Source organism: Topomyia yanbarensis, chromosome 2 (assembly GCF_030247195.1).
Source record: "Topomyia yanbarensis strain Yona2022 chromosome 2, ASM3024719v1, whole genome shotgun sequence".
NCBI classification, from domain to species: Eukaryota; Metazoa; Arthropoda; class Insecta; order Diptera; family Culicidae; genus Topomyia; species Topomyia yanbarensis.
Window position 1 is genome coordinate 342,903,568 of NC_080671.1, and position 26,185 is coordinate 342,929,752.

The 26,185-nt window shown below is 38.2% G+C and overlaps 1 protein-coding gene and 1 pseudogene across 1 annotated transcript; both read right to left on the reverse strand.

The window, feature by feature from the left end:
• Window positions 1-664: 664 nt before the first annotated feature.
• LOC131684104 (exocyst complex component 4-like) lies at window positions 665-15,268 on the reverse strand. Its single transcript, XM_058966672.1, is given in 8 exon segments — window positions 665-1,335; window positions 1,406-1,604; window positions 1,669-1,871; window positions 1,931-2,703; window positions 2,759-2,892; window positions 2,949-3,350; window positions 3,353-3,674; window positions 15,152-15,268. Coding segments are annotated over 8 exon segments (2,436 nt in total). The 5' UTR covers window positions 15,206-15,268; the 3' UTR covers window positions 665-986.
• Window positions 15,269-21,667: 6,399 nt separating this feature from the next.
• Window positions 21,668-24,776, reverse strand: LOC131684109 (exocyst complex component 4-like; annotated as a pseudogene).
• Between the last annotated feature and the right edge of the window lie 1,409 nt (window positions 24,777-26,185).

Here is a 26,185-nt window from a genome sequence, read left to right on the forward strand (position 1 = left end):
CTATCTGATTGGAAATATGCACAATTTTGCAACTAATTCCGTAGAATGTACAATTAGTGAAAATAACGGAAATTTTTGATTTTGCGAATGTAGTAATTATCTGCGACATGATTGCTTCATACCTGGAACGGGACCTGCAGTTAGATGCTTTCTTTTTTTCGTTTCGCGCAGCTTCCACTTTTTACCTCACAAATTTTTTTTTATCCCTTTATGGGCAGCTAGGGCCGAGGGTGGTGGCTAGCGGGTTTCATACATCCTTGACCTGACGGACAAAGCTATGGTGCCTTGAACACAGGCAACGCAGATCCAAGGCCATCATTGAAATGATAAGTTCTGCGTTTGAGATGTACTTCCCCCGGTTGCCAGACGAATACCTGTAATTATTACTTGTTGCTTTGTATGTATGAATCTAATGTTGAGTCCTGGGTAGGGTTCGTCGCGGTTGCGGTAATTACTGCAACCGCGCGGTATTTACCGCACCCGCACCGCAAAAAATGCGGTGCGGTGAGACACTTTTTCCCGCGGATGCGGTGCGGGTAATGAGCTTTTACCGCGCGGTATTACCGCAACCGCACTTCAAAGAATAATTGATAGTCTGCAGTCTGCATTAAAAAGTGAATTAAAACTATGACTTTTACCATTTGAGAAGGACGAAACTAGATTTATTTTCTGAACGACTGCTTAGCAATGGCATTATTAGGAACATCTCTCTCAGAACGTTCGAGTTTTATTTATTTACCCTACAATAGAGAAACATGATAAACATTTAATTGCTCTAATTTCCATAGACTTGACAATGATTTGAAAAAAAAAAGAAATCCGAATATAATCTGTATTCGACCTATCGCTACTTGATTTTTTACATTTTGATCATTCAAATATGATAAAACATACTGTTACTAAGAAATAAAATCTATAAGCTGTGTCCAATAAAATTTGGCACCATTATTTTTACGACATATTTTGAAAACTATTTATTTTATACTTCAAAGAAAACATTTACAAACGAACCTTTTCAAATACATAAAATCATTGAAAAACAATTGAATTTTACTGTCAAATCCATTACAAAATGCATCATTTTTCCTGATTCCTCTTGGCAATCGTGGAATTAGCTCTTTTAGCACCCCAATATCGGAAAGGATTTCCTGCTGCGAAATGCCTCCTTCACCGAGATTGCTGGTCAACATTTCAGCCTCGCGAACATTTCGTTGTTGTACAGCCGTCGGACTTTCCTCTTCCGACGGTTCCGTCTTCATCAGTCGCTTCTGGTTCGATTGCTGCTGCCGGTGCCGAGCGTTGTACGTTTTGAGATCTGTCCAGTTGGGGAGGGATCTAAGAACCAAATTGTGTTTGTATACTTATGCATTTCCAAACAAGTTGGGGGATCTGATTAAATACTTACTTGAGGAATCTGGTTATGTCGTCATCCTTCAGCCAAGCTACGCTGTAGATACGCTTGTCCTCAGTTTCGGGTTGAACGATTCCTCGGTAGGCAGCCTGACAGGTTTCCCGATAGGTTTTCAACAACGAACAAACCATTTTGAGCAGTTCGTCGGAGTACGTGGGTAGATCCAGGATAAGTTTTTTGGTTTCGGAGATTCCTGTGGTACATGGAAATAGATTACGAATCACAGAAAATAAATCGCAATAACAAAAACTACATACGACTTTCGACCAGAACGGTATTCTGTAGAAGTGGTCGCGTCAACCCAAGTCTCTTCATTTCCTCCGGTGTGATGATTGAACGCCAAGCGTCCTGAGTCTTCGACAGCGATTCTATCGTCAACTGTAGATTCCGATTATGTCCTCGTGCCAGATATGCGTCCTTCACGTAGTTTGCCAAAAAAGTGTTCAAACTACACAGTTGACTGAAAAATGAAAATTACGTCAAATGTTGGAATTGAAAAAAGAAATAAACAAACCTTACCCTGATTTACACTTCATAAAACCTTCGATTTCATGAATGTAACCCATCATTGGTAGATAAATCTGTCGCACCAAAGCAGCATCCGGCACGCATACAAGAGATCGTTCCTGTTTCTTCCGATCTGGTCCCAGAGGCCCAGAAATTTGCTTATTACTGAAGCTAGCATTCAACAATTCACGCCCATTACTTCCCGACTGATTCAACGCGTCCTCCTTAGCCGTACTGTTGGACACATTTGACGGGTTCCGGCGATGCTCTTTCCCGCCAGCATCCGGTTCCAGTAAGGCCGTGTGAGAAGACTTGTCAAATTTGAACAGCATCTTTTTGCCCTGAATTTTCCGTCGGCTAAAAAACGTATTGATGTTTGTCGTCTGCTCTGTGAACTGCGCCCGCATCAACTCATCACTGCTGTCATTCTGAATGTCCAAGTAGTCTGTCAGAACCAACTTCAACACTGCCTGCGCTTGTCCCCAGTACTCGATCAAATCGTACGCCTTTACCTGGGTGAGGTTGTAGCGATGCATTACGTTGTGGTAGTTTTTCAGCGTTAACTGATGAGCGGTGGCAATCAGTTTCAACTGTTTGAACACTAAATCCAACAGTTCGAGTATAGGAATGTTTTCCTCTCGTTGTTCATCGGCGTTTGCCGAAGGATTTCCGTACTGGGGTTGGTACTGGTTCGTTTGTTGCTGCTGCTGATTGAGCATGATAATGTGATGAGTGGACCTTGTGACGATCGTTAGCAGTTCGCTTTGCATTTGTACTCTTATAGACTGGAAAGAAAAAATCAATTTAATTTCACTGGATATAACGCATACACAAATTTACCTCTATAGATTCAGGCACTTTATTCAACAACGCAAAGCACTCAATTATGATTCCTATAAAATAAGTGGAATTGACATCTGGATCCAGCAGATCTGTGTCTTCGATGATTTCACTCTTGTCGACATCGAGATAACCTAAAAAACGAGATAGCGAATTAATAATACGAATTAAACCAAGCATTAACACTAACCATTCTGTGCAATTTCAAACAACGCCCTTCTGGCCTTCGTATTAGCTTCCATTCGTTCGGCGGAACGCCGCAGGACGTTCCGCTGGAACGGCGATGCTGCTGTACTGGCTGTATACTGACTATTCCGTCCGGAGCTCTGCCGTTGGAAGCTCTGCAGCACTTCAGCCATACTTGAAACGTACAGATGCTTGTTCAGTTCCTCTAGTAACTTCCCGTACAACTGCTGCCGTTTGTTCTCAAAGTCTTGCCGCAGATCGTTCAGACCTTCCACATCTTTCAGCGGACCCTCGGTCACCTCAATGGCCGACATGAGCAGTTTTGTGGCGTGTAAATAATGTTTCTTGCCCATGAAAGAAGCCAGTTGCTGGGGAGTCCGGCGCAGTTCGTTGACCTGACCCAAATTTCCAGCACATACTTGTGCTGGACGGCATCCGTGTATAACTTCTTCAGTTCCTCCCGCCGGCATCGCAGTAACTGCTTACACGTCTGCAGATTTTCCTTTACAACATGAATTCTTTCCCGGGAACTAGTAATCTGAGTCGACACCTTGCCGAACAGCTGCATAACTCGAGTAAGATCGCCATCGTTCCGCGAGACAAGTTCGTTGAGCCTTTGATCAGTTTTGCGGAACTCTCTTTCGATCTTGTGCTTTTCCCGCTCCCGCTGCTCGTTCGTTTCACTGGCATCGAGAGTTTTGATCACCGAAACCAGCAGTCCACAGCCGCTCTACAAAAGGAAAGAAAATTCTGCTGAATGTGGAATATAATTTTGAATGCATATAAAAACCATTGCCGAAGCATCGATGATGTCATCCATCCAAAGCGCCAATATAAGCATACATCACTAGCATCATTCCATATAGTAGCTATCTATGTAGCTAAACCGCAGAAAAATTTCTCACCATTATATTCCAATCAGCTACAAACAGCAGTTTGCTGAACGCCAAGCTGGGGCAAAATCTCAATTTACGCAAATCGTCAACTGGACCGTGCAGCCAACGTCAATTGACTTGCTATCGAAATACACTCCACTATTTGATAAGCGCTACAAGTAATCTTTCACTTTTCAAAAATATGTTGATAACTATCACAAATTCATCAGAACACGGAGCACAATTTATTTTCCACCTCCGCAGATATCAAACTGATTGACGTTTCCTCGACTCCACTCAGAGATGCCAGGTACTGTTTTCAAATGTCTGCAGTAATAATTTTTAAAGTCTGGGAAGAACAAAAAATGTGAGGAAAGCTAGTGTAACCAAAAGCCTTCATATTCTAAAATCTGCAAATATCTGCAACCAAACTAAAAAATCTGCAAATATCTGCAACCAAACGGAAAAATCTGCAAATATCTGCGCCATCGAAAAAATCTGCGGCTGAAATTAAAAGTCTGCGAATTTGCAGACTTGTCTGCAAATCTGGCATCTCTGACTCCACTTATTCTATTTTTCTTTGCCTTGTTTACACGCAATGCTCGAACTTAGCCCTCATTAATTTCAGCCTGTACACCAGGGTGGCCAGATCTCCCAATTTGTCATAAAAGATCTGATGGATACGTTTAATTGGAAACGCGCCTTTCAAATCTATAGAGTACTTGACAATCTGTAACTCTATTATGGCGATTTCGCTTGAACCTGAAACTGAGTCAGGTTCTAACCCCAACCGCTGTCAGTTCATACATTTTGACAGCAGTTGGGATTAGGAACTGACTCAGTTTCGTCTCAAACGAAAACCACATTAGTGTGTTCAACGGTTTGTTTTCCTCCACCTGTCATAGATGGAGGATAACAAGTCGAAAATAACTTTTCGATCGGATTATTTTCATGATGGAATATGACCAACAGGAATTGTACGTCCCCCAAATAAGTTTTACAGCGACATAGAGCATTTCAACACCATTATCAAGGACGTGACACTCTTTTATAAAAATATTTCACCTGGTTTTATATTTTTTATATCACCTATTATATTTATACAGGGTGTTTGGTTCATGGTTAAGAATCTCTCGGGGGGTGATAGACTGCCACATTTGGAGAAAAAAATTGTTCTACACATACCATCAAATCTCAACCGTTACAGAGTTATTGAACTTTTAGTGTAAAAAACTTATTTGTCTTAAAATACCTCTAACTTTAAAAGTATACTTTGTATTTTAAATGTTTTAGTTCCATTCGAAAGGTGAGAAAATTTCGCATTGAGTGATGCCCTCAGATGTTTCAGCTAATGAGTTTAAGTAGCCTTTTCAAAGTAATTTATTGAAAATTAAACAATTTCAAACTATTTTTCGTTCATTTATTGAAAATCCTAATAGTTAACCTCATCATTTTAATAATTCAGATTGTTAGTCTTGATGAGCTGCTTAATTTGTTCATTGACATGATACACTTACCTTTTCTTATTTTCATGATTTTGGGTTATTCAACTTGGATATTTTTATCTCATTTTCACTAGTACCAGCTCTAATTGAAAAATTACGGCACTTATTGTACTTTTTTTCTTTTTATTTGAAAGCCAGGAAAATTTTCAGTGAAAAATGTATTAATACCTTTCAGTTAAGTGAATTTAGTATTCTTTTAAAAGTAAATTAGTTTAAAGTTAGTGCTATTATTAGCATTTTCGTTAATTTTCTTAAAATAGTAAATAATAAACATCACCACTATTATCATGGAAATAATGCATCTCAGCAAGTTCTACAGTTCTTTCTTTGACTCCATTCAATTATCTCTTTTGGTTTCGACGCAAAATCGTTTTTATCACATCGTTTCATATGCAAAAATAACGATTTCGAACCCACTACATTTGTGGTGAGCTCATGCTGTGTTAACTATTAAATAGCAGCAAAATGAAAAGAGATATAGACAAAGTGTCTAATAAAAAGTTATAGAGAACAGTAAGGGGCATCAAATGAACAATAGTGACGATAAATTTTGTTGATTAATAAATAGAATAATTAAAAAACTAAAAAAAACACGAATTTTGTGTTATTTCGTTAGTAAAAAATCATTTAGTACACTTAACTAAAAGATATTTGTACATACACTGATAGGACATTTTCTCAGCTTTCCAATGAAATCTTGTAAATAACGATATAAAGCATATTTTTTAGATTAGAGTCTTTTAAATACTTGCAAGTCGGGTACAGGAAAAGTATAGTAATGAAATTACAAAGAAATGAGAAGAGATAGAAATATGACGTCCAAAAACAAATTATGAATCGTCCTAAAACCCAACTTTTGGATAATGGATATTACTATAATCATACTTCATTATTTCGAGAAAATTAGCAAAAACCGCCTCAAAAACACTAACTTTTAACTACTTTACAGCTATAAGGTAATTAAAACTAATTACTTAAAAGATATGAGAACACCATTCAATAGAAAATTTTCTCACCTTTCGAATGGAACTGAAACATTTAAAATACAAAGTATACTTTTAAAGTTAGAGGTATTTTAAGACAAATAAGTTTTTTACACAAAAAGTTCAATAACTCTGTAACGGTTGAGATTTGATGGTATGTGTAGAACAATTTTTATCTCCAAATATGGCAGTCTATCACCCCCCGAGAGATTCTTAACCATGAACCAAACACCCTGTATATACAGGCATACTTGCCGAATTCCATGGAATTCCATGCATAAAATCTGTCCTCCGAAACTCTCTAAACGTTTGTTCAACATTTTGGAAGACTAAAATAATAGTAAGTGGTTTGACGATTAATATATTTGCTGGCCTCCCCTACCTACTACTCCGTAAGTATTTCTTCTGCGGCGCATGTAGGTTCCGGACTCCTTTTTTGTAGCACGGGTCCCAGAGGCATTCAATGTTTAGCACAGCGAACATTGATAAATAGATTTACATTTTGCACTTTTCATTATTACCTTACGAAAATGTAAACAACAAAACATGGCAACTCATAAACACTAGTTTACAAGAAAAATGAAGCTTCAAGAAAAAGTATTTTTTAGACTAATTTTGGGTCGCTGAACATGAAAACAATATTCATTTTTTTGTTCAAAGAAGCGATTTTGTGATTTTCTCAAAAAGCTCGTTTTTGAGCACTTTTTGTAGTTTTTAGTCAATATTTCGTGTCAAAATCATCCAATTAATATTGTCAATATGCAGGTTGAAAGGTGCCGAGATGCCCTTTTCAAAAACATATAATATGTGTCGATCATATGTAAAATTTTTAGTGATGCAAACGTCCAAAGTTTAAAAAAGTGCATTTTTGACCATTTTTAAAAGTTACTCATTTTTGATTGATTTTTTTTTACAGAAGAGCAAATCTTTTTTCAGACATTTTAGAATCTAAGATGACAGATAATATGTTTACGTTAATTTTAAGCCTAATATCACTAACATCGGATGAAAAATGTTGATGCAATGGCACATTAAGCGAAATGGAAATTTTATGATTTTAGCAGTCCCTGTCCTGGTGCGGCGGTTTAGAGGGTGTAGCACTGGTCTCATAAACCAGTCATCAAATATTCGAGTCCCTATCGGGACTCAGTGGGATTGTAGCACTAGCCACGTTATATTCTGTGAACTGAGAATCGGCTGCGAAGCCTGTTGAAGCAGAAGGCGAAAATTCCTTTAATTTATTAAATATGTACTCACCACAGACAAAACAAAACTTTTCCAACGAATATTTCCACATTTTAAAAGGAGCACTTAGTTGTTCAATGAAATATTCAAAACCATTCAAATGCCGCAGGATGGATGGATGAAAGCACGAGAAGACAGTAGCCAACACAAACAATAACTATCAAGTATAGAAGATTATTTCCGCCAAAAATATGATTGCGCGAAAAATAAAAAGTTACAGTTTTCACTCAATGCTTCATACAATCTACATTTTTCATCAGATTTTTGTGATTATTGGCTTAAAATTTATGCAAAAAGATTATTTATCTCATTAGATTTTAAAAGAATTTTCTTCTATCCTTGATTTGTTATAAAAAATTAACCAGAAATATGCATTTTTTTAGAAAAGGTCGAACATTAGACTTTTTTAATTTGGTCGATTTTAATCATAATAAATGTACATTTGATCTACACATATTATACATTTTCGGAAAGGGCATACCAATACCTTTCGACTGTTTCGATCGGATCCTATTTGAACGAGGTATTGACAAATAACTAAAATAGTGCCCTAAACACCTTTTTCGAAGAAATCTTGAAAATGGTTCTTTCAAAAAAGTGGACTTTGTTTTCGTATTCAGCTATCCAAAATTAACTTAGAAAACAACTTTCTTTTCAGTTTATCACGATTACCTTAAAATTATTAAAATCTGTTACATAAGATTCTGAAAATATGAAAAATCATTTTTCTGTAATAAAAATGCTCTGCCAAATGCCAAAAATGAGGAATCAAAAGAAAATCTTTTTTTTTAAACTCGAACTTCTTTGAAAGAAAATTTGAGTATTATTTTCGTGGTCAGCTACCCAAATTTAATCTAGAAAACACTTTTTCTCGCAACTTGATTTTTCATGTAAACTAGTGTAATCTTATTTAAGACCGAAAGAAAAATGTGAAAAACAGAACAATTTTCACTCGGTGCTTAATAACAGCAACAGTTTATATCGGATTTTTGTGATCTTAGGCTTAAAATTCCTATGAGAAGTTTGTCTGTCACATAAGATTTCAAAAGATTTTTTTTTGCCGAATTATTTTTTTATGAAAAATCAACTAAAAATGAGTAATTTTACCAAGCATTACTTTTTTGATTTTGGTTGCTCTTAACCCTAAATTATTGATATTTAATACAAACATGTTATACATTTTCGGAATAAGTACATCAATACCTTTCGAATGGTGAGTCAATTGTGTTAATCGGAAGATTTGTTCCTGAAATATTGACAGCTGCAAAAAGTGCTCAAAAACACGTTTTTCAAAAAATCTCAAGAACGGTTCTTTGAAAAAGAAAATGAATATGATTTTCGAGTTCCGCGACCCAAATTTGACTTAGAAAACACCTTTTTTCTTAACTTCATGCAATCACCCCAAAATTTGTAAACTAGTGAAATTCACCGCACACTGAGACTAACTTCGAAAACCAGTTCGAAAATACTGAAAGCATATATGCTCATAAAGTCTATAAAATTATAATGTTGCTTATAATTCTACAAAAACATTATAAATGTATAATATTTTATAATTTATTGGAAGTGTCACGCCCCTTGACCATTATAAATACTTTACGAGAGCTAATTCAAATGTTTAATTTGGCTGACAGTTTTATATATGACAGCTGGAGGAAAACAAACCCCCAAGTAGTGTGAGTGAAATCGTTTGCATATAACTTTATTAAGTATACGAAGTAAAACCTAGAAAAACTCTACACGGTTAAATAAAACAACCTGCAGAATAAGTTTTTTTAACTTACTTTTGAGTTGTGCGTCGCTTTCGCACTTATTAGTGTTGTTAAAAACAAAACGAGAGATTCGACTCAGTCGAGGTCTTCCGTGGAGGAACGTACTTTTGAGTTGTTTGGGGTATACTCAAAATTAGGTAAATTAAGCTTTAATGCTGTTTTTCTCTCCGCAGTTCTCTTTATAAAGTTTTTCTAAGTAGCCCCAGTAAAGTGCAGTCGTAATTTTGGCTTCATGAAACACCTCGCTTAGCCGAGCTGTCATAATATTGTAAATTTGCATAACAAATGACTGAATCAAATCACTACTGGTAGGTAATGGATTTTAAGTGTATTCCACAAATCAGCCTTGCGTTATGCAACGTTTTGTGCAGGTTTAGTATACTGCCGTTCTACGCATAATTGTCCCATGAATATAGGGAATCCCATAGAACAAGGGGCAAATATACTTATAACGGCAGTATACCAGATGCAAATGGTGCCAAATTCACCACGCTCAGTAAAATTGATAAATTCTTTTTAGATTACAGAATTGATAAAAATTGTTTTAATGAGCTAACCTATCAATCAAATTCTGTTTTAAGAATTGTCCTTGCGTTAAAACCAAAATAGGAGGCTTATTACTACCGCAAATAGCACATACAAGAACTAGTTATACAAAAAACTTGCTGGCAACCTTAGAGCGACCTTTAGTAAGCAGTTGGTGCGGCGTCTACGTTTCGGTGAATGTCTCAATAGTATTCCTGCTCCAGTGATACAACCGATTCTGAAAGACATTTTTACGGCTCGCACACTTGTATAATACAACTCATCGAATAAAAACTCAGGGACTGGAGTGGTAAAAATCAGAATTATCGTGTGTCCCGAACGATGATCAAATATTGGTCCAAAGAACGCAATATTTTCCCAAATTTTCATAAGGATCCGAGCAATAGATCGAAAGTTACAGCGCTTCGAAACGCACATCGTCTACCAAGAACAGTGGTAATTTGAAATTTTAAACTCTTATCATGAAATGTTGTTTTTACAAAAATGGCTTTTCTACGATCACGATTGTCGAAAAACTATTCAACCGATCTTATTCATTTTGTTTTTCAATTGTTCCTAATTAATTTTTCTCATACCTTCACGGTTCCATTTTTATACATACATTTTTATTTTGCATACATGAATTTTTTAATACATTTTTTAGAGCTCAAAATATCCAATTTTTGGGGAAAATGTTTCCGTATGGAGGAAAAAATTATTATTCATTCCACTAATCGTTAAGGTACAAGGCGAGGGGCACGCACTAGCAGGTTTGAGTGCATCGTATTGAAAATACTTACGTATTTTGAACATAATTAAAGTAAGTAATGAAAGTATTTAAAAATACTTCTGTTGTACTTAATGAGGTACTTAACTTTATTACTGTCGATGTGTACGTATTTAAAGAATATAAAGTACATCTTGACGGTAATTAAAATATTTTGCGTATTCAAAGTACGAAGGCGCTGTACTTAAAATCGTTTCAGTAATTAAAGTACAAAGAAATGGACGCGTACTTGCGGTACTTATTGTACATTATGGTACTTAATGGTACTTAAAGGAACTAATTATGTAAGACTTTTGGCACTGCGTGATATTGAAGATTTAGTGCTTGCCCCTCGGAACAAGGAATGCATATATTGATGAATATTTTTAACTTAGGATTTTGGTTGATTTGCTGGCCTTCAATCGTGATTACCGCAAACTTCTCAAACAAAAAAAGGTTTTGGGAAAAGACCTCAACTCCACCAATTATAAAAATATTGTTATAAACTAATGTTTGCTTTTTCATCTAAAAATGTGCTATCAAAAATCAAACATTCCTTTTTTTCGCAAAAGGATATGTAACACCTCCATTTAACTATAGCAAAAGCACAACTTATTGCTAGGTTTTTTACACTCAACCTTGGGTCACGTACACTCCTATTTGTGTTGAATTTACTTAATTTTGAGTATAGCTGAGATAACTAAAAATGGCTTATTGTTCGAAAGAGCTCAACTGGGTTGAATCTCTCGTTAATGATAACATGAATAAGTGCGAGTAAGATACAGAACTTAAAATAACTAAGTAAAGCGAACCTATTCTTTGGCTTCAATTATTTTTCTGTGCACAAATACCTCGTTGTTTCTCTATTAAATCTCCATGTAAGAAGAGGACGTTGAAAAGAAAAATAACAAGGTTCTATTGAGAGAGAGAGAGAGAGAGAGAGAGAGAGAGAGAGAGAAAAAGAGGTATAAAATTGTACGAATGGGAAAGTCAAGTGTATTAGGCTTTGTATCTCGTATTCTGATTGAGAGTGAGTTTACGTTGCAGCTATTATTGCGGTCGACCGTTACTGAAACCTGGGCCGGAGTGAATAAAGCGAAAGCTGAAACATAACATTTAGACACCATTTTGCAATGAATCGTGATAAAAAAATCATCTGAATCAAAATGCGTTTCATTATAAAATTCTTTTCATTCATTTGTTCCGATCCACCGTGTATTTTGCCACGTTCACATGTGTTTCCGGTCAAACGATTCTTTGTCTATGATGGTTAACAAACAACAATCTATGTAAATATCTGAGATGATTAGGAAATTTCTGATAATCTTAAAATATAAAGTAGGGGATTGGTAAATTAAATGCTTTGTACGCAGCTCACCTGGGTTCGATTCCCAACCCTGCACATAGGGTTAGAGATTTTTCCAAAAAAGATTTCTCTAACCCGAAAAGAGGCGAATAACCTTGTTTGCTATGATTAATAATAAAATCCACCTGTTTTGAAGTCATGCCACTTCTTTAGTTAATAACTTTTCTCAGCGAATTTCCACAAATGTGCAATGTTCCACGAATGTGTTCAGTAGAAGAATACCTTTAGAAATATATAGTGTTCTCATGAATTGATTGATGAGGTGATTTTTAAGAATTTATTTTCAATTTTAACAGATTTTCCATTCTAATTTCCATATGAAATTTGGAAATTTTGGAAGGTCCGTAGACAACCGATCGGTACCAAAATTTGCACAATTACTAAAGGCCATAAAAGGAATCAGTAGAGCCTGGTGGAGCTAAAAGTCAAAAAATCAACCAGTCTAAATTGGTAAGTTACGTCTGGCCTTATAGATTAGCATCTATTAAATTAGTATATTTACGTGCGTGCAAAGTTGATGAAATTAAAGTTTTTGAATCCATGAACAGTAGAGTGACAGGAAAAAATGACCCCTATCGACCCCTGAGTCGATTCCTAGTCCCACCAGGAGTAATTGCACCAAATTTGATTTTTCGACAATTTACGTGGAGAAAGCCCACTAGCGCGCATTTTTGCCGTTAGGTGGCACTGTATGCATCGTATCATCACAGTAAGTGAACATAAGAAAGATAATTTAATTGTCTACAACTTAGTCGAAGACTGCTAGTCAATCCGGCTTTGTTAAAAGAAGTTATTAAACTTTTAACAAAGTGATGTCTGAGTCAGTTTTGCATGGGGCCTAGCAGTGCATGGTTGTGTGTCGGTATTCGATTCCCACCAACTATACATTTTTGTGACTTAATGGTTAGATTAAGCTGAATACTATGTTCAGAAAAATTGTAGTGCATGATACGAGTTATGTTTTGGTTAGAAAATTTTAGTTCTACCTGTGACCGCATAGAGGGCGCCAATACTAACTTTTCAACTTTCATCTCCAAATTGAATTCGCCGTTTGTCATAAGTCTGTCCTTTTCCATCAGACTAAACATAGATAACTCAAAACTAAAAAAAATCGCTGCTCAATATAAATGGCTTTGATTTGTCAGCTTCTAGTATATTTTAAAAAACTGTGTATTCGAATCTACATCCAACCAGACACGAAATCCTCTGGACAAAACCGTTCCCTCAGCTTTCTGTTAATCAGCGACAATCGAGGTGACCGATTTCGTGGTAAAATTCTGATGGGAACCAAGAACAACACTCGAAGACTTCTGATGTGAGCCGCGCAAAAAACAAGACCTGACATCATCAAATCGTTGATAAATATATATGATACAAACACTTTCTGTCAGATTGTCCCCGGGCTGTATTTATCGAAACGGTGCGTTTCGTGTAAGACGTCAACGTCCGACAAGTAACTAGCTCTACGTTTAACGAAGTGGATCAGTGTTTGTTGAACAAACTTTTTTACGAAAGAGCACAAAATTGATACAAAAACGGAAATAAAATGATTTTTTTTTCAAATTAAGTGCAAACTGATTATACATTTACAGAGTGCATCAGATCAGATCACATAAATAACATTGGCAAGTCGTTGAGAGACGGATTATACTGTAAAATATTTTAAAATTACTGTACTGTTACAGTGAATATTAAGGTTTTGCTACTATAGATTTCTATTCGGGATATAATACTCATAGATTCCAACGAAAATGGAATTTCAATTGGGTCATTAAATGAAGAGTAAAATTTCTCTTTTATTATATCCAGCTTTTCACGTGCCATAATGGCAGTCTAAATTGTTCAGTTCGTAATACGTTTAATTGCCTTTTTTGACAATCGTTTACGCCAGTTTGACAGCAACGCCCAGTTGAAAATGTCGGTCGTTCATTGAATAAACATCCAACGCTTTGGACTAACATAGGATGAATTAATCTCCTTGGGGGGGTCGACGTAAACGATTATTGTCAAAAAAGGGCCATTAAACGTATTACAAACTGAACAATTTAGACCGCCATTATGGTACGTAAAAAGCTGGATAAACCGATAGAGATGAATATAACAATATATATGTTCAACCCCTTCAAATTTCAGAATAATTTTTAATTGATTTTCTACGAAAATGAAAACATGTGCCAGTTTGACACTGTCAGATCCCCTTAAGGGAAGTTTAAGCTAAATAATCAGGAAAGGTTATGAGGCTATATCTAGGGACTAGAAAAAATTATATCTTAAGAGCTTCGGTTTCTTAAAAAGAAAGAAAACTATATGTCCCGATTTTATCAATGTCCTTGTTTTATCAGCCTAAAATCCACCAAGTGGCTGATAAAAACGGGTCTTTACTGTATCACTCTTCCTTGATAGTGAATTTAGCTACATGGATTAGCATTTTTGACAGTTAAAGCAAAAGGATAGGGATCAAGGTAGCTCAGTGGAGGATGGCGTCGTAATAATTCTATTTTATAAAGATTATTCGTTATTTTGCGTACAAAAATGTAAAAAAACCCGACTACGTATCTCCAACTTCAGCTGCATCGGAAAAAAATAAAAACAGCATATGGCTTAATGACCCATTTCACAGAAATCTCGACAAACATATGATTACGGCTTAAAAGCCAACTGTCAAAATTCTCTCTGAAAGGAAATTCCGGACAAACCGTTACTGGCCAAACACAGTTCACAGCAGGTTATGAAAAAGAAAACTTTTCTCTTTTGTTTACTACCGACATCTGTGATTGGTGAGTAACGGTTTGTCCGAAATTTTCTTTCAAAGAGAATTTTGACAGTTGGCTTTTAAGCCGTAATCATATGTTTGTCGAGAAATGAACTAGTCCGTTCGACAACTGCAACATCCGGCTGACCATCTGGCAACCATGTTTCGCTGACGCGAGGTTAGCTCGATTGCATTTGACGTTCCCTCATTTTGCCATCTTCACTCTGAAGGGGTGTATTTTTTTCTTACTCACGTAAAAAGGTCAACCCACAGAGGATGACATGAACACCCACAAAAATAAACACAAATTTCCAGACAGCTGCGCCTTTTCTGCACTGAATAACACATTACCACGATGAATGCCACTGTTAACTATCATTTCGCACTATTTTTAAATCGAACTAACACCCCCAATTACCGTTTCTTTGCCGTATTTCACAGCTCTCGGTGGTTTCACTGGTGGAGAATCCATGTATGGAAATGAGCACTTGCAAGTGAATCAATTATTATCTTCGCTTCTTTCTATGCTTCGGCATTCGCATCGATATCCCGGTTGCATACATGAATACTTCGAATCCACTTCCCGTTAGGCAAATGCTTGTTGGTTCAGCTGAGATGAACCCTTCACAAATGTATGACTACTGTTCATGTTCATGTCATTGCACCACTTGGCGCAAATATAAAATAGACATACAAACGATTTAGAGTCGGTAGGTGAAAATGATTGTGTACTTTTTTGTATTTTACCTTTAAAAATACTTATTACTTAATAATACACTAGCGCTAAATCTAGATATAAAAACAAACACGAACACATTTTGTGCATAGAATTACATTCATCATGCCAAACCATTTCGCAACAAACACGTGCTCGCCCAGAAGCACGTGTTCCGAAAAGACGCAACTCGCCATGTATAAAAAATCAACAAAGTAGGCCCTGTTAATTGGAAAGACCCAGATTTTCATTCTCTTCCAAATTTTCAAGTGGAGCTGACGCATTTTTTTTAATAGCAAAAATTTTCAAGTTCCTTTCCATTGATCATGTTGTCCGGGTGGAACAACTTCCGGTAGGGCCCGTTCCGTACCTGATCCACAACCGTCGGTTCCGTGTCGACCAGAACCGCTCGTGGAACGTATCGATCGGCGGACGTTATCTGAAAGAACGTCCCACAAAAGCTGTTTCCATCATCGTTGTTCGGTTCGACTTCCTGTAACTTTCCGTCCAATCCAATCTTGTGCTCCAGCTGGTATAATTCCCACGCCGAATTTCCGAGCTGGATTCCGGCCTGACCAACGTGAACCGAGATGGTTTCGCGATTGCTAAAACTCTGCCGGAGGAAAGATTTCAGCGTCTGTGGAAAACGTAATTAGAAGTATTATTGTTATACTGGTACCATTGTACGAATGCTTTCTTGCGGTACATCAAATCGAACTTGTAGTTCAATTTTTGCCACGCTTTCGAAATTGCCGTAGTTGAAGCAAGCATCGAAACCCCTCGATGTATAGACGCCAAATCACCGTCCGGAATCATGGCTGGGCATTTCTGATTGATGCCAATCTGTGGGAAATCAATGTCGTGAATTTTGCCAGGCTAATGAGCGCTCTCCATTGAGCCGTCCATACGCGGTAAACTTGATCGGGTGAATGAAGAACGACGCTGAAATTCTTTCGCTAATCCACACACATCGGACAGTCTCACACGAATACATGGGTAAGCTATTATCCCGATGCTAGTTTCGGATTCTTGCACTCACAGAATATTGCTCTCGCTCAATCTACCGCGATTATTATACGCATACATGCACTCACAGGTAGGAAGGTGAGCGAAAGGTAGATTGTGAACTCGGATGTTACTTTCTCGAAGCACGCTGTGGACCTTTTCGTACCCGTTCGCTTGATGTGATTTTTTAACGCATACATACACTCGTAGGTATAAAGCAAGCGGCGATACATTTGGCGGTATTAGTGCTCGTATTAGTTTTTGCTCGTTTCAAAGTCGTATAGAATATGCAATACGAGGGCAAATGCACATACAGAAGGGAAATGAAATGCCCATATTCACCAAGCTTCTTATTAAATATAAAACTACGCCAACACGTAATGCGTTTTGCTTTATGTACATCCAGGCTTTATTCCCCACATTCTTCCTCTTCTCTACTCTTTGCAAAACCACGCACACTAGGCTAAGCTGCTTCTTGATTACGAACTTGTTTAAGGATCTCTTGTGAGGCCTCATGATTATTTGCTGCCATTAAGGCATTAAGTTTATCAGAAAATTCTTTCACATTCTAAAGTACCTTCATGAAATTTACTAAATCTCCAATCTAGATGTTTTTCGATAAGGGACAATTTTCGCTGTTTTTGGTTATCTATGATACTGGAATACCAGTATTAAGAAGGCAACCATTCAAAAGATTCATGCTGAGTACAGTAACAGACAAGCGAATAAAACGTATTCCTTAAAATTTATACTTAGCTATACTGCCCATGATCGCAGATTTGTCCCGTTTTCTATGGGCTTTCGTACCTTAATGGGACTGATTTGCGATCATAGACAGTTAATGCGCCGAGCACTACAAGGTAGTCACTTCCAACATTCAGTAGACTAGTCGTTGGTCTCAATAGCTTTCACCCACAATTGATTAGTCGACTTTTCATCGGAAATCAAATTGATTTGATTAGCACTTTGTTATATCTCCCTTCCGTTAGATAACTTCAAATGTGACGGTCTACTTTTTGATAGCGACTTATAACAACTTATCAATTAGCAAAGAACTACATATTACAGCCATCTGTAGAAAATATGCATTTTACAATTCATTTGTCCAAAATTTGGTTTCACCACACTTCAAATTAAATATAAATACATCAACCGCATTGCGCTTTCACTCTTATATCTATGCTTTATTTCCCATTCCCATTCTTTACTCCTAGAAAAAAATGATGTTTAGATAGGATAGCGATCACGCAATTAAATTAGCACTGCAGTTAGAACTGCTAAAGGATCATATGTGCTCACATTCTCTGGTTTCATCATAAATCATGTATAACAGTCTGCACTTCAAAGTAATCTAAAAAAACGAGCTATAAACTTGTATTATTAAATTTTATCAAACTAATGATTAACAGTTTCCTCAAAATTTATTTCTTCTATCAAATATTTTTCATTCTAAGCAGTGATCGCATTTCAATTGATATATTAAGCTTGTAAAATTTAATGTTTTCCTGAGTTTTGACAGATGAAATTCAAACATCATCCTGTGCAAGCTATCAATATACCCTGCGTACTCTGCCTTTCCAAGGAAGCTATCGAAAAAAATCTTTCCCGTCGGCACTTTTTTTACTTTCATCTTTTGGCCAATTCAACTATCCAAATTAAATAACCATATATTCATCGAAACTCAAAATTATTTTATGTAAACGCCTATTTGCAAGGAAACTTTGTATTCGAAAATTTACTTTCTAGTTTTCAACTGGCAAATAAGTCTCGTCCGCCTTTCGGTTGTAATCCTAGTGAATACTAGTCACACAATGCTAATTCCAGTCATTTGCAAGTTTTTCCATTTAACACTCATATATCTAAACGACATAACCCCCAGTTTTCGTTTTAGATTTTGAGAGAATCTTGGCCTATCTCTTGAAACTCTTGAACTCTTTTAATTCAGAAGCAAACCAGAATACTCTTTTGTTCCCAAGAAATAAATATTCTTTGAAATTTTCTCCGCCCCTGCTGCGAAAGATTCAAACAAAACTAAACCTTCATTTCGCTGAGAAAAAAATGCTTTCTACTTCTTTAGCTATATTTTTATTTGGTCCTCCGTACAGAAATTCCCCTTCATTCTTCCGTCTGTAAATATATTGTTTCGTCTTAATTCTCTTTTTTTTAACTTAGCTCTTGCTCTTCCGTCCAGAAGCTTTCATACAACGCTGTGCTGCCCTTCCGTCAGCAAGCATTTTCATTTTTTATAGCTTATCTCTCGCCCTTCCGTCGAGGAGTTTTCATATTGAGCTATGCAGCCCTTCTGTCAGCAAGCATTTCTTTTTTTTTTCAACTCAGCTCTCGCCCTTCCGTCGAGCAGCTTTCATACAACGCTGTGCTGCCCTTCCGTCAGCAAGCATTTTCATTTTTTATAGCTTATCTCTCGCCCTTCCGTCGAGGAGCTTTCATATAGTCCTATGCTGCCCTTCCGTCAGCAAGCATTTCTTTTTTTTTCAACTCAGCTCTCGCCCTTCCGTCGAGCAGCTTTCATACAACGCTGTGCTGCCCTTCCGTCAGCAAGCATTTCTTTTTTTTAACTCAGCTCTCGCCCTTCCGTCGAGGAGCTTTCATATAGTGCTATGCTGCCCTTCCGTCAGCAAGCATTTCTTTTTTTTTAACTCAGCTCTCGCCCTTCCGTCGAGCAGCTTTCATACAACGCTATGCTGCCCTTCCGTCAGCAAGCGTTCATTTTTTTTTTGCAACCTACCTCTCGCCCTTCTGTCGAGAAGCTTTCATGCAACGCAATACTGTCCTTCCGTCAGCAAGCGTTTTTATTCGACTTCTACCTTCCGTAGAGGAGAAGTTATTGTGATATAATTTCACTCATACCCGAAACACGGCACTTATTTTTCGGAAATTTTTTCTTACCTAATGGGAGTGTTGACTACGCCATTGTCGTGAATTTTGCCAGGCTAATGAGCGCTCTCCATTGAGCCGTCCATACGCGGTAAACTTGATCGGGTGAATGAAGAACGACGCTGAAATTCTTTCGCTAATCCACACACATCGGACAGTCTCACACGCATACATGGGTAAGCTATTATCCCGATGCTAGTTTCGGATTCTTGCACTCACAGAATATTGCTCTCGCTCAATCTACCGCGATTATTATACGCATACATGCACTCACAGGTAGGAAGGTGAGCGAAAGGTAGATTGTGAACTCGGATGTTACTTTCTCGAAGCACGCTGTGGACCTTTTCGTACCCGTTCGCTTGATGTGATTTTTTAACGCATACATACACTCGTAGGTATAAAGCAAGCGGCGATACATTTGGCGGTATTAGTGCTCGTATTAGTTTTTGCTCGTTTCAAAGTCGTATAGAATATGCAATACGAGGGCAAATGCACATACAGAAGGGAAATGAAATGCCCATATTCACCAAGCTTCTTATTAAATATAAAACTACGCCAACACGTAATGCGTTTTGCTTTATGTACATCCAGGCTTTATTCCCCACAATCAACTGAAAGGTAAACACGTCAGTTATATTGGTTGTTACTTAAACCTAACTTTGAATTCAGTGGGGCACCAGTCGACAAAACGGATATCTCGCCGGAATTTAATGGAGGCTATCGCAGTGTTGACATCTTTGGGCACTACATCACCGCGGTACAACAAACAACAGGCCATATATTTACCGTTCTTTAGATTACATTTGACCATCTGAATGAGGGCATGGAGGAGCCGATGTTCAAGGAAGCACGAGAAAATTTGGCCGCCCTGGAAATGGACTATGAGGAGGTTTCGAATGATTGCGAAGGTAAGAACGGAGGTTAGGCCGATGATATGCTTACGCAGCAGAATGCGATGATGCCCCATTGTTGTGCTCAGCTATGTTCACAGACCGCTTTGCTTTGCGCTTAAGGCTCAAGTTACCTCAAGGCTTGGTAGTATGCGTAAGAAAAATTGTGTTCAGCTTTGCCACCAGATTATCCATTTAAACCTTTTCAAAACTCTAAAAGAAGAATATCAGTCGATTTATTAGATCATCACGATTCAATTCATGCAAAATACCTGCTGGAAAAACCATCGGCATAGCTGGATGGTGCTTTTGAAAAAGTGGCTGTGATTTTTTATCGCACTACCACACCGAGCTGGGGTACGCAACACAACTGCGCAATGAAAAAACCACAGCCACTTTTTCAAAAGCACCATTTAGCTAAGCCGATGGTTTTTTCAGCAGGTATTTTGCATGAATTGAATCGTGATGATCTAATAAATCGACTGATATTCTTCTTTTAGAGTTTTAAAAAGGTGTAAATGGATAATCCGGTGGCAAAGCTGAACACAAATTTTCCTACGCACACTACCAAGCGTTCAATTCTAACACATGCTTAAAAAAGGTAACTTGAACCTTAAGTTTGTCAACGGCACTCACCGTTTTGTTTGCCATACTTGGCATAATTTTTGTTTTTAACCGATTTTTGAATACGAAATTTTTGAAAAAAAGTTTCAATACAGGAGCCCCATTTCGAAATTTTCGGCAGAAATGGTACATAACTGCCATTGAACTAAATGAAAACAGAAGATTTTCGCGCTATCTGATTGGAAATATGCACAATTTTGCAACTAATTCCGTAGAATGTACAATTAGTGAAAATAACGGAAATTTTTGATTTTGCGAATGTAGTAATTATCTGCGACATGATTGCTTCATACCTGGAACGGGACCTGCAGTTAGATGCTTTCTTTTTTTCGTTTCGCGCAGCTTCCACTTTTTACCTCACAAATTTTTTTTTATCCCTTTATGGGCTGCTAGGGCCGAGGGTGGTGGCTAGCGGGTTTCATACATCCTTGACCTGACGGACAAAGCTATGGTGCCTTGAACACAGGCAACGCAGATCCAAGGCCATCATTGAAATGATAAGTTCTGCGTTTGAGATGTACTTCCCCCGGTTGCCAGACGAATACCTGTAATTATTACTTGTTGCTTTGTATGTATGAATCTAATGTTGAGTCCTGGGTAGGGTTCGTCGCGGTTGCGGTAATTACTGCAACCGCGCGGTATTTACCGCACCCGCACCGCAAAAAATGCGGTGCGGTGAGACACTTTTTCCCGCGGATGCGGTGCGGGTAATGAGCTTTTACCGCGCGGTATTACCGCAACCGCACTTCAAAGAATAATTGATAAAGTCTGCAGTCTGCATTAAAAAGTGAATTAAAACTATGACTTTTACCATTTGAGAAGGACGAAACTAGATTTATTTTCTGAACGAATGCTTAGCAATGGCATTATTAGGAACATCTCTCTCAGAACGTTCGAGTTTTATTTATTTACCCTACAATAGAGAAACATGATAAACATTTAATTGCTCTAATTTCCATAGACTTGACAATGATTTGAAAAGAAATCCGAATATAATCTGTATTCGACCTATCGCTACTTGATTTTTTACATTTTGATCATTCAAATATGATAAAACATACTGTTACTAAGAAATAAAATCTATAAGCTGTGTCCAATAAAATTTGGCACCATTATTTTTACGACATATTTTGAAAACTATTTATTTTATACTTCAAAGAAAACATTTACAAACGAACCTTTTCAAATACATAAAATCATTGAAAAACAATTGAATTTTACTGTCAAATCCATTACAAAATGCATCATTTTTCCTGATTCCTCTTGGCAATCGTGGAATTAGCTCTTTTAGCACCCCAATATCGGAAAGGATTTCCTGCTGCGAAATGCCTCCTTCACCGAGATTGCTGGTCAACATTTCAGCCTCGCGAACATTTCGTTGTTGTACAGCCGTCGGACTTTCCTCTTCCGACGGTTCCGTCTTCATCAGTCGCTTCTGGTTCGATTGCTGCTGCCGGTGCCGAGCGTTGTACGTTTTGAGATCTGTCCAGTTGGGGAGGGATCTAAGAACCAAATTGTGTTTGTATACTTATGCATTTCCAAACAATTTGGGGGATCTGATTAAATACTTACTTGAGGAATCTGGTTATGTCGTCATCCTTCAGCCAAGCTACGCTGTAGATCCGCTTGTCCTCAGTTTCGGGTTGAACGATTCCTCGGTAGGCAGCCTGACAGGTTTCCCGATAGGTTTTCAACAACGAACAAACCATTTTGAGCAGTTCGTCGGAGTACGTGGGTGGATCCAGGATAAGTTTTTTGGTTTCGGAGATTCCTGTGGTACATGGAAATAGATTACGAATCACAGAAAATAAATCGCAATAACAAAAACTACATACGACTTTCGACCAGAACGGTATTCTGTAGAAGTGGTTGCGTCAAAAAAGTGCCAAAGTTTGCCAAAAAAGTGTTCAAACTACACAGTTGACTGAAAAATGAAAATTACGTCAAATGTTGGAATTGAAAAAAGAAATAAACAAACCTTACCCTGATTTACACTTCATAAAACCTTCGATTTCATGAATGTAACCCATCATTGGTAGATAAATCTGTCGCACCAAAGCAGCATCCGGCGCGCATACAAGAGATCGTTCCTGTTTCTTCCGATCTGGTCCCAGAGGCCCAGAAATTTGCTTATTACTGAAGCTAGCATTCAACAATTCACGCCCATTACTTCCCGACTGATTCAACGCGTCCTCCTTAGCCGTACTGTTGGACACATTTGACGGGTTCCCGCGATGCTCTTTCCCGCCAGCATCCGGTTCCAGTAAGGCCGTGTGAGAAGACTTGTCAAATTTGAACAGCATCTTTTTGCCCTGAATTTTCCGTCGGCTAAAAAACGTATTGATGTTGGTCGTCTGCTCTGTGAACTGCGCCCGCATCAACTCATCACTGCTGTCATTCTGAATGTCCAAGTAGTCTGTCAGAACCAACTTCAACACTGCCTGCGCTTGTCCCCAGTACTCGATCAAATCGTACGCCTTTACCTGGGTGAGGTTGTAGCGATGCATTACGTTGTGGTAGTTTTTCAGCGTTAACTGATGAGCGGTGGCAATCAGTTTCAACTGTTTGAACACTAAATCCAACAGTTCGAGTATAGGAATGTTTTCCTCTCGTTGTTCATCGGCGTTTGCCGAAGGATTTCCGTACTGGGGTTGGTACTGGTTCGTTTGTTGCTGCTGCTGATTGAGCATGATAATGTGATGAGTGGACCTTGTGCGATCGTTAGCAGTTCGCTTTGCATTTGTACTCTTATAGACTGGAAAGAAAAAATCAATTTAATTTCACTGGATATAACGCATACACAAATTTACCTCTATAGATTCAGGCACTTTATTCAACAACGCAAAGCACTCAATTATGATTCCTATAAAATAAGTGGAATTGACATCTGGATCCAGCAGATCTGTGTCTTCGATGATTTCACTCTTGTCGACATCGAGATAACCTAAAAAACGAGATAGCGAATTAATAATACGAATTAAACCAAGCATTAACACTAACCATTCTGTGCAATTTCAAACAACGCCCTTCTGGCCTTCGTATTAGCTTCCATTCGTTCGGCGGAACGCCGCAGGACGTTCCGCTGGAACGGCGATGCTGCTGTACTGGCTGTATACTGACTATTCCGTCCGGAGCTCTGCCGTTGGAAGCTCTGCAGCACTTCAGCCGTACTTGAAACGTACAGATGCTTGTTCAGTTCCTCTAGTAACTTCCCGTACAACTGCTGCAGTTTGTTCTCAAAGTCTTGCCGCAGATCGTTCAGACCTTCCACATCTTTCAGCGGACCCTCGGTCACCTCAATGGCCGACATGAGCAGTTTTGTGGCATGTAAATAATGTTTCTTGCCCATGAAAGAAGCCAGTTGCTGGGGAGTCCGGCGCAGTTCGTTGACCTGACCCAAATTTCCAGCACATACTTGTGCTGGACGGCATCCGTGTATAACTTCTTCAGTTCCTCCCGCCGGCATCGCAGTAACTGCTTACACGTCTGCAGATTTTCCTTTACAACATGAATTCTTTCCCGGGAACTAGTAATCTGAGTCGACACCTTGCCGAACAGCTGCATAACTCGAGTAAGATCGCCATCGTTCCGCGAGACAAGTTCGTTGAGCCTTTGATCAGTTTTGCGGAACTCTCTTTCGATCTTGTGCTTTTCCCGCTCCCGCTGCTCGTTCGTTTCACTGGCATCGAGAGTTTTGATCACCGAAACCAGCAGTCCACAGCCGCTCTACAAAAGGAAAGAAAATTCTGCTGAATGTGGAATATAATTTTGAATGCATATAAAAACCATTGCCGAAGCATCGATGATGTCATCCACCCAAAGCGCCAATATAAGCATACATCACTAGCATCATTCCATATAGTAGCTATCTATGAAGCTAAACCGCAGAAAAATTTCTCACCATTATATTCCAATCAGCTACAAACAGCAGTTTGCTGAACGCCAAGCTGGGGCAAAATCTCAATTTACGCAAATCGTCAACTGGACCGTGCAGCCAACGTCAATTGACTTGCTATCGAAATACACTCCACTAATTGATAAGCGCTACAAGTAATCTTTCACTTTTCAAAAATATGTTGATAACTATCACAAATTCATCAGAACACGGAGCACAATTTATTTTCCACCTCCGCAGATATCAAACTGATTGACGTTTCCTCGACTCCACTCTTTCTTCTTCTTCTTCTGTCTCTTGTTGCAGCAGTCAATTAGGCAATCCATTAGACGTTTGTTTGACAATTCAGCGGTGGGTTCTGTCAACAAGTCTTCTCCTGCGAACAGAAAAACTCGTCCGACAAACAACTTTGTTAGTCCGATTCGTTTGATGTTGGATCGAATCAACGATATTGTCGGACGTCGCACCCTTCGGAGTAACGTCAGAATAAGTAAACAAGAAATAATCAGCTGATCAGAAACGTCTCATGGATTGCCTAATCGACTACCACGGTGTTTTGGCACAGCCAGATACGCTATATCGCCATCAATTTTTGTTTACAGTCCGTGGACTTTCCTCTTTGCGGTTGAACCGTGACAGTGTTGCTAGATTTCCTTTTGTATTTCTTTGAGGAAATTTATTATGTTTTTGAAAACAACTACATTTTTCGATTCGAATAATTCTTGGATACTACTAAATTTGTCCAGATCATATTTCGCTCGTGTTATAAGGTATTTTACGCAGAACAGTATTAGATATTCAGCATCTTCTATCTCGTCACAGACGTCGCAAATACAGTCGTCCTCTTGTCTCATTCTGTATAGACTATATTTAGAGAAATCGTGCCCGGCAAAAATTCTGTTGAGTGCGCGTATTTCTTCGTTGTTCAGCTTGAACTCTTTATGCCAAGGTTCATTACGTATCGAGTTTTGTAAGGCAAAAAATTTTCGACCTTTTCCGAGCTCCGCTGTGTAGTTTACGTATCACTGTTGTGTACTTTGTTCAGCCAGTGCTTTGAAGTAATTGAGCGCGTCATGTATCAAAATCTTATTATCTGCTAGTGTGTCTTTCTTCAACGCATCCTTCGCCAGACTGTCAGCTATATCGTTTCCATGGATATCGACATGGCCAGGAATCCATTGCAACGTTGTTCGTGTTTTATTCGCCTTGCGTAGAATCCTGATTGTTATTTCGTCTCGTTCATTTTCGTCCATTGCCTTATTGATGAATTCTAAACCGGATCTGGAATCCGACATGATCACTGCGTCAGATAACGAGTTTCGTTCGATTAGCTGCAATGCAATGAATATTGCTTCTATTTCAGCAGACATTATGCACACTGTGTGTTTTAATTTCAATGAAAGTCTTGTGTTGCTTCGTTCGTGATAC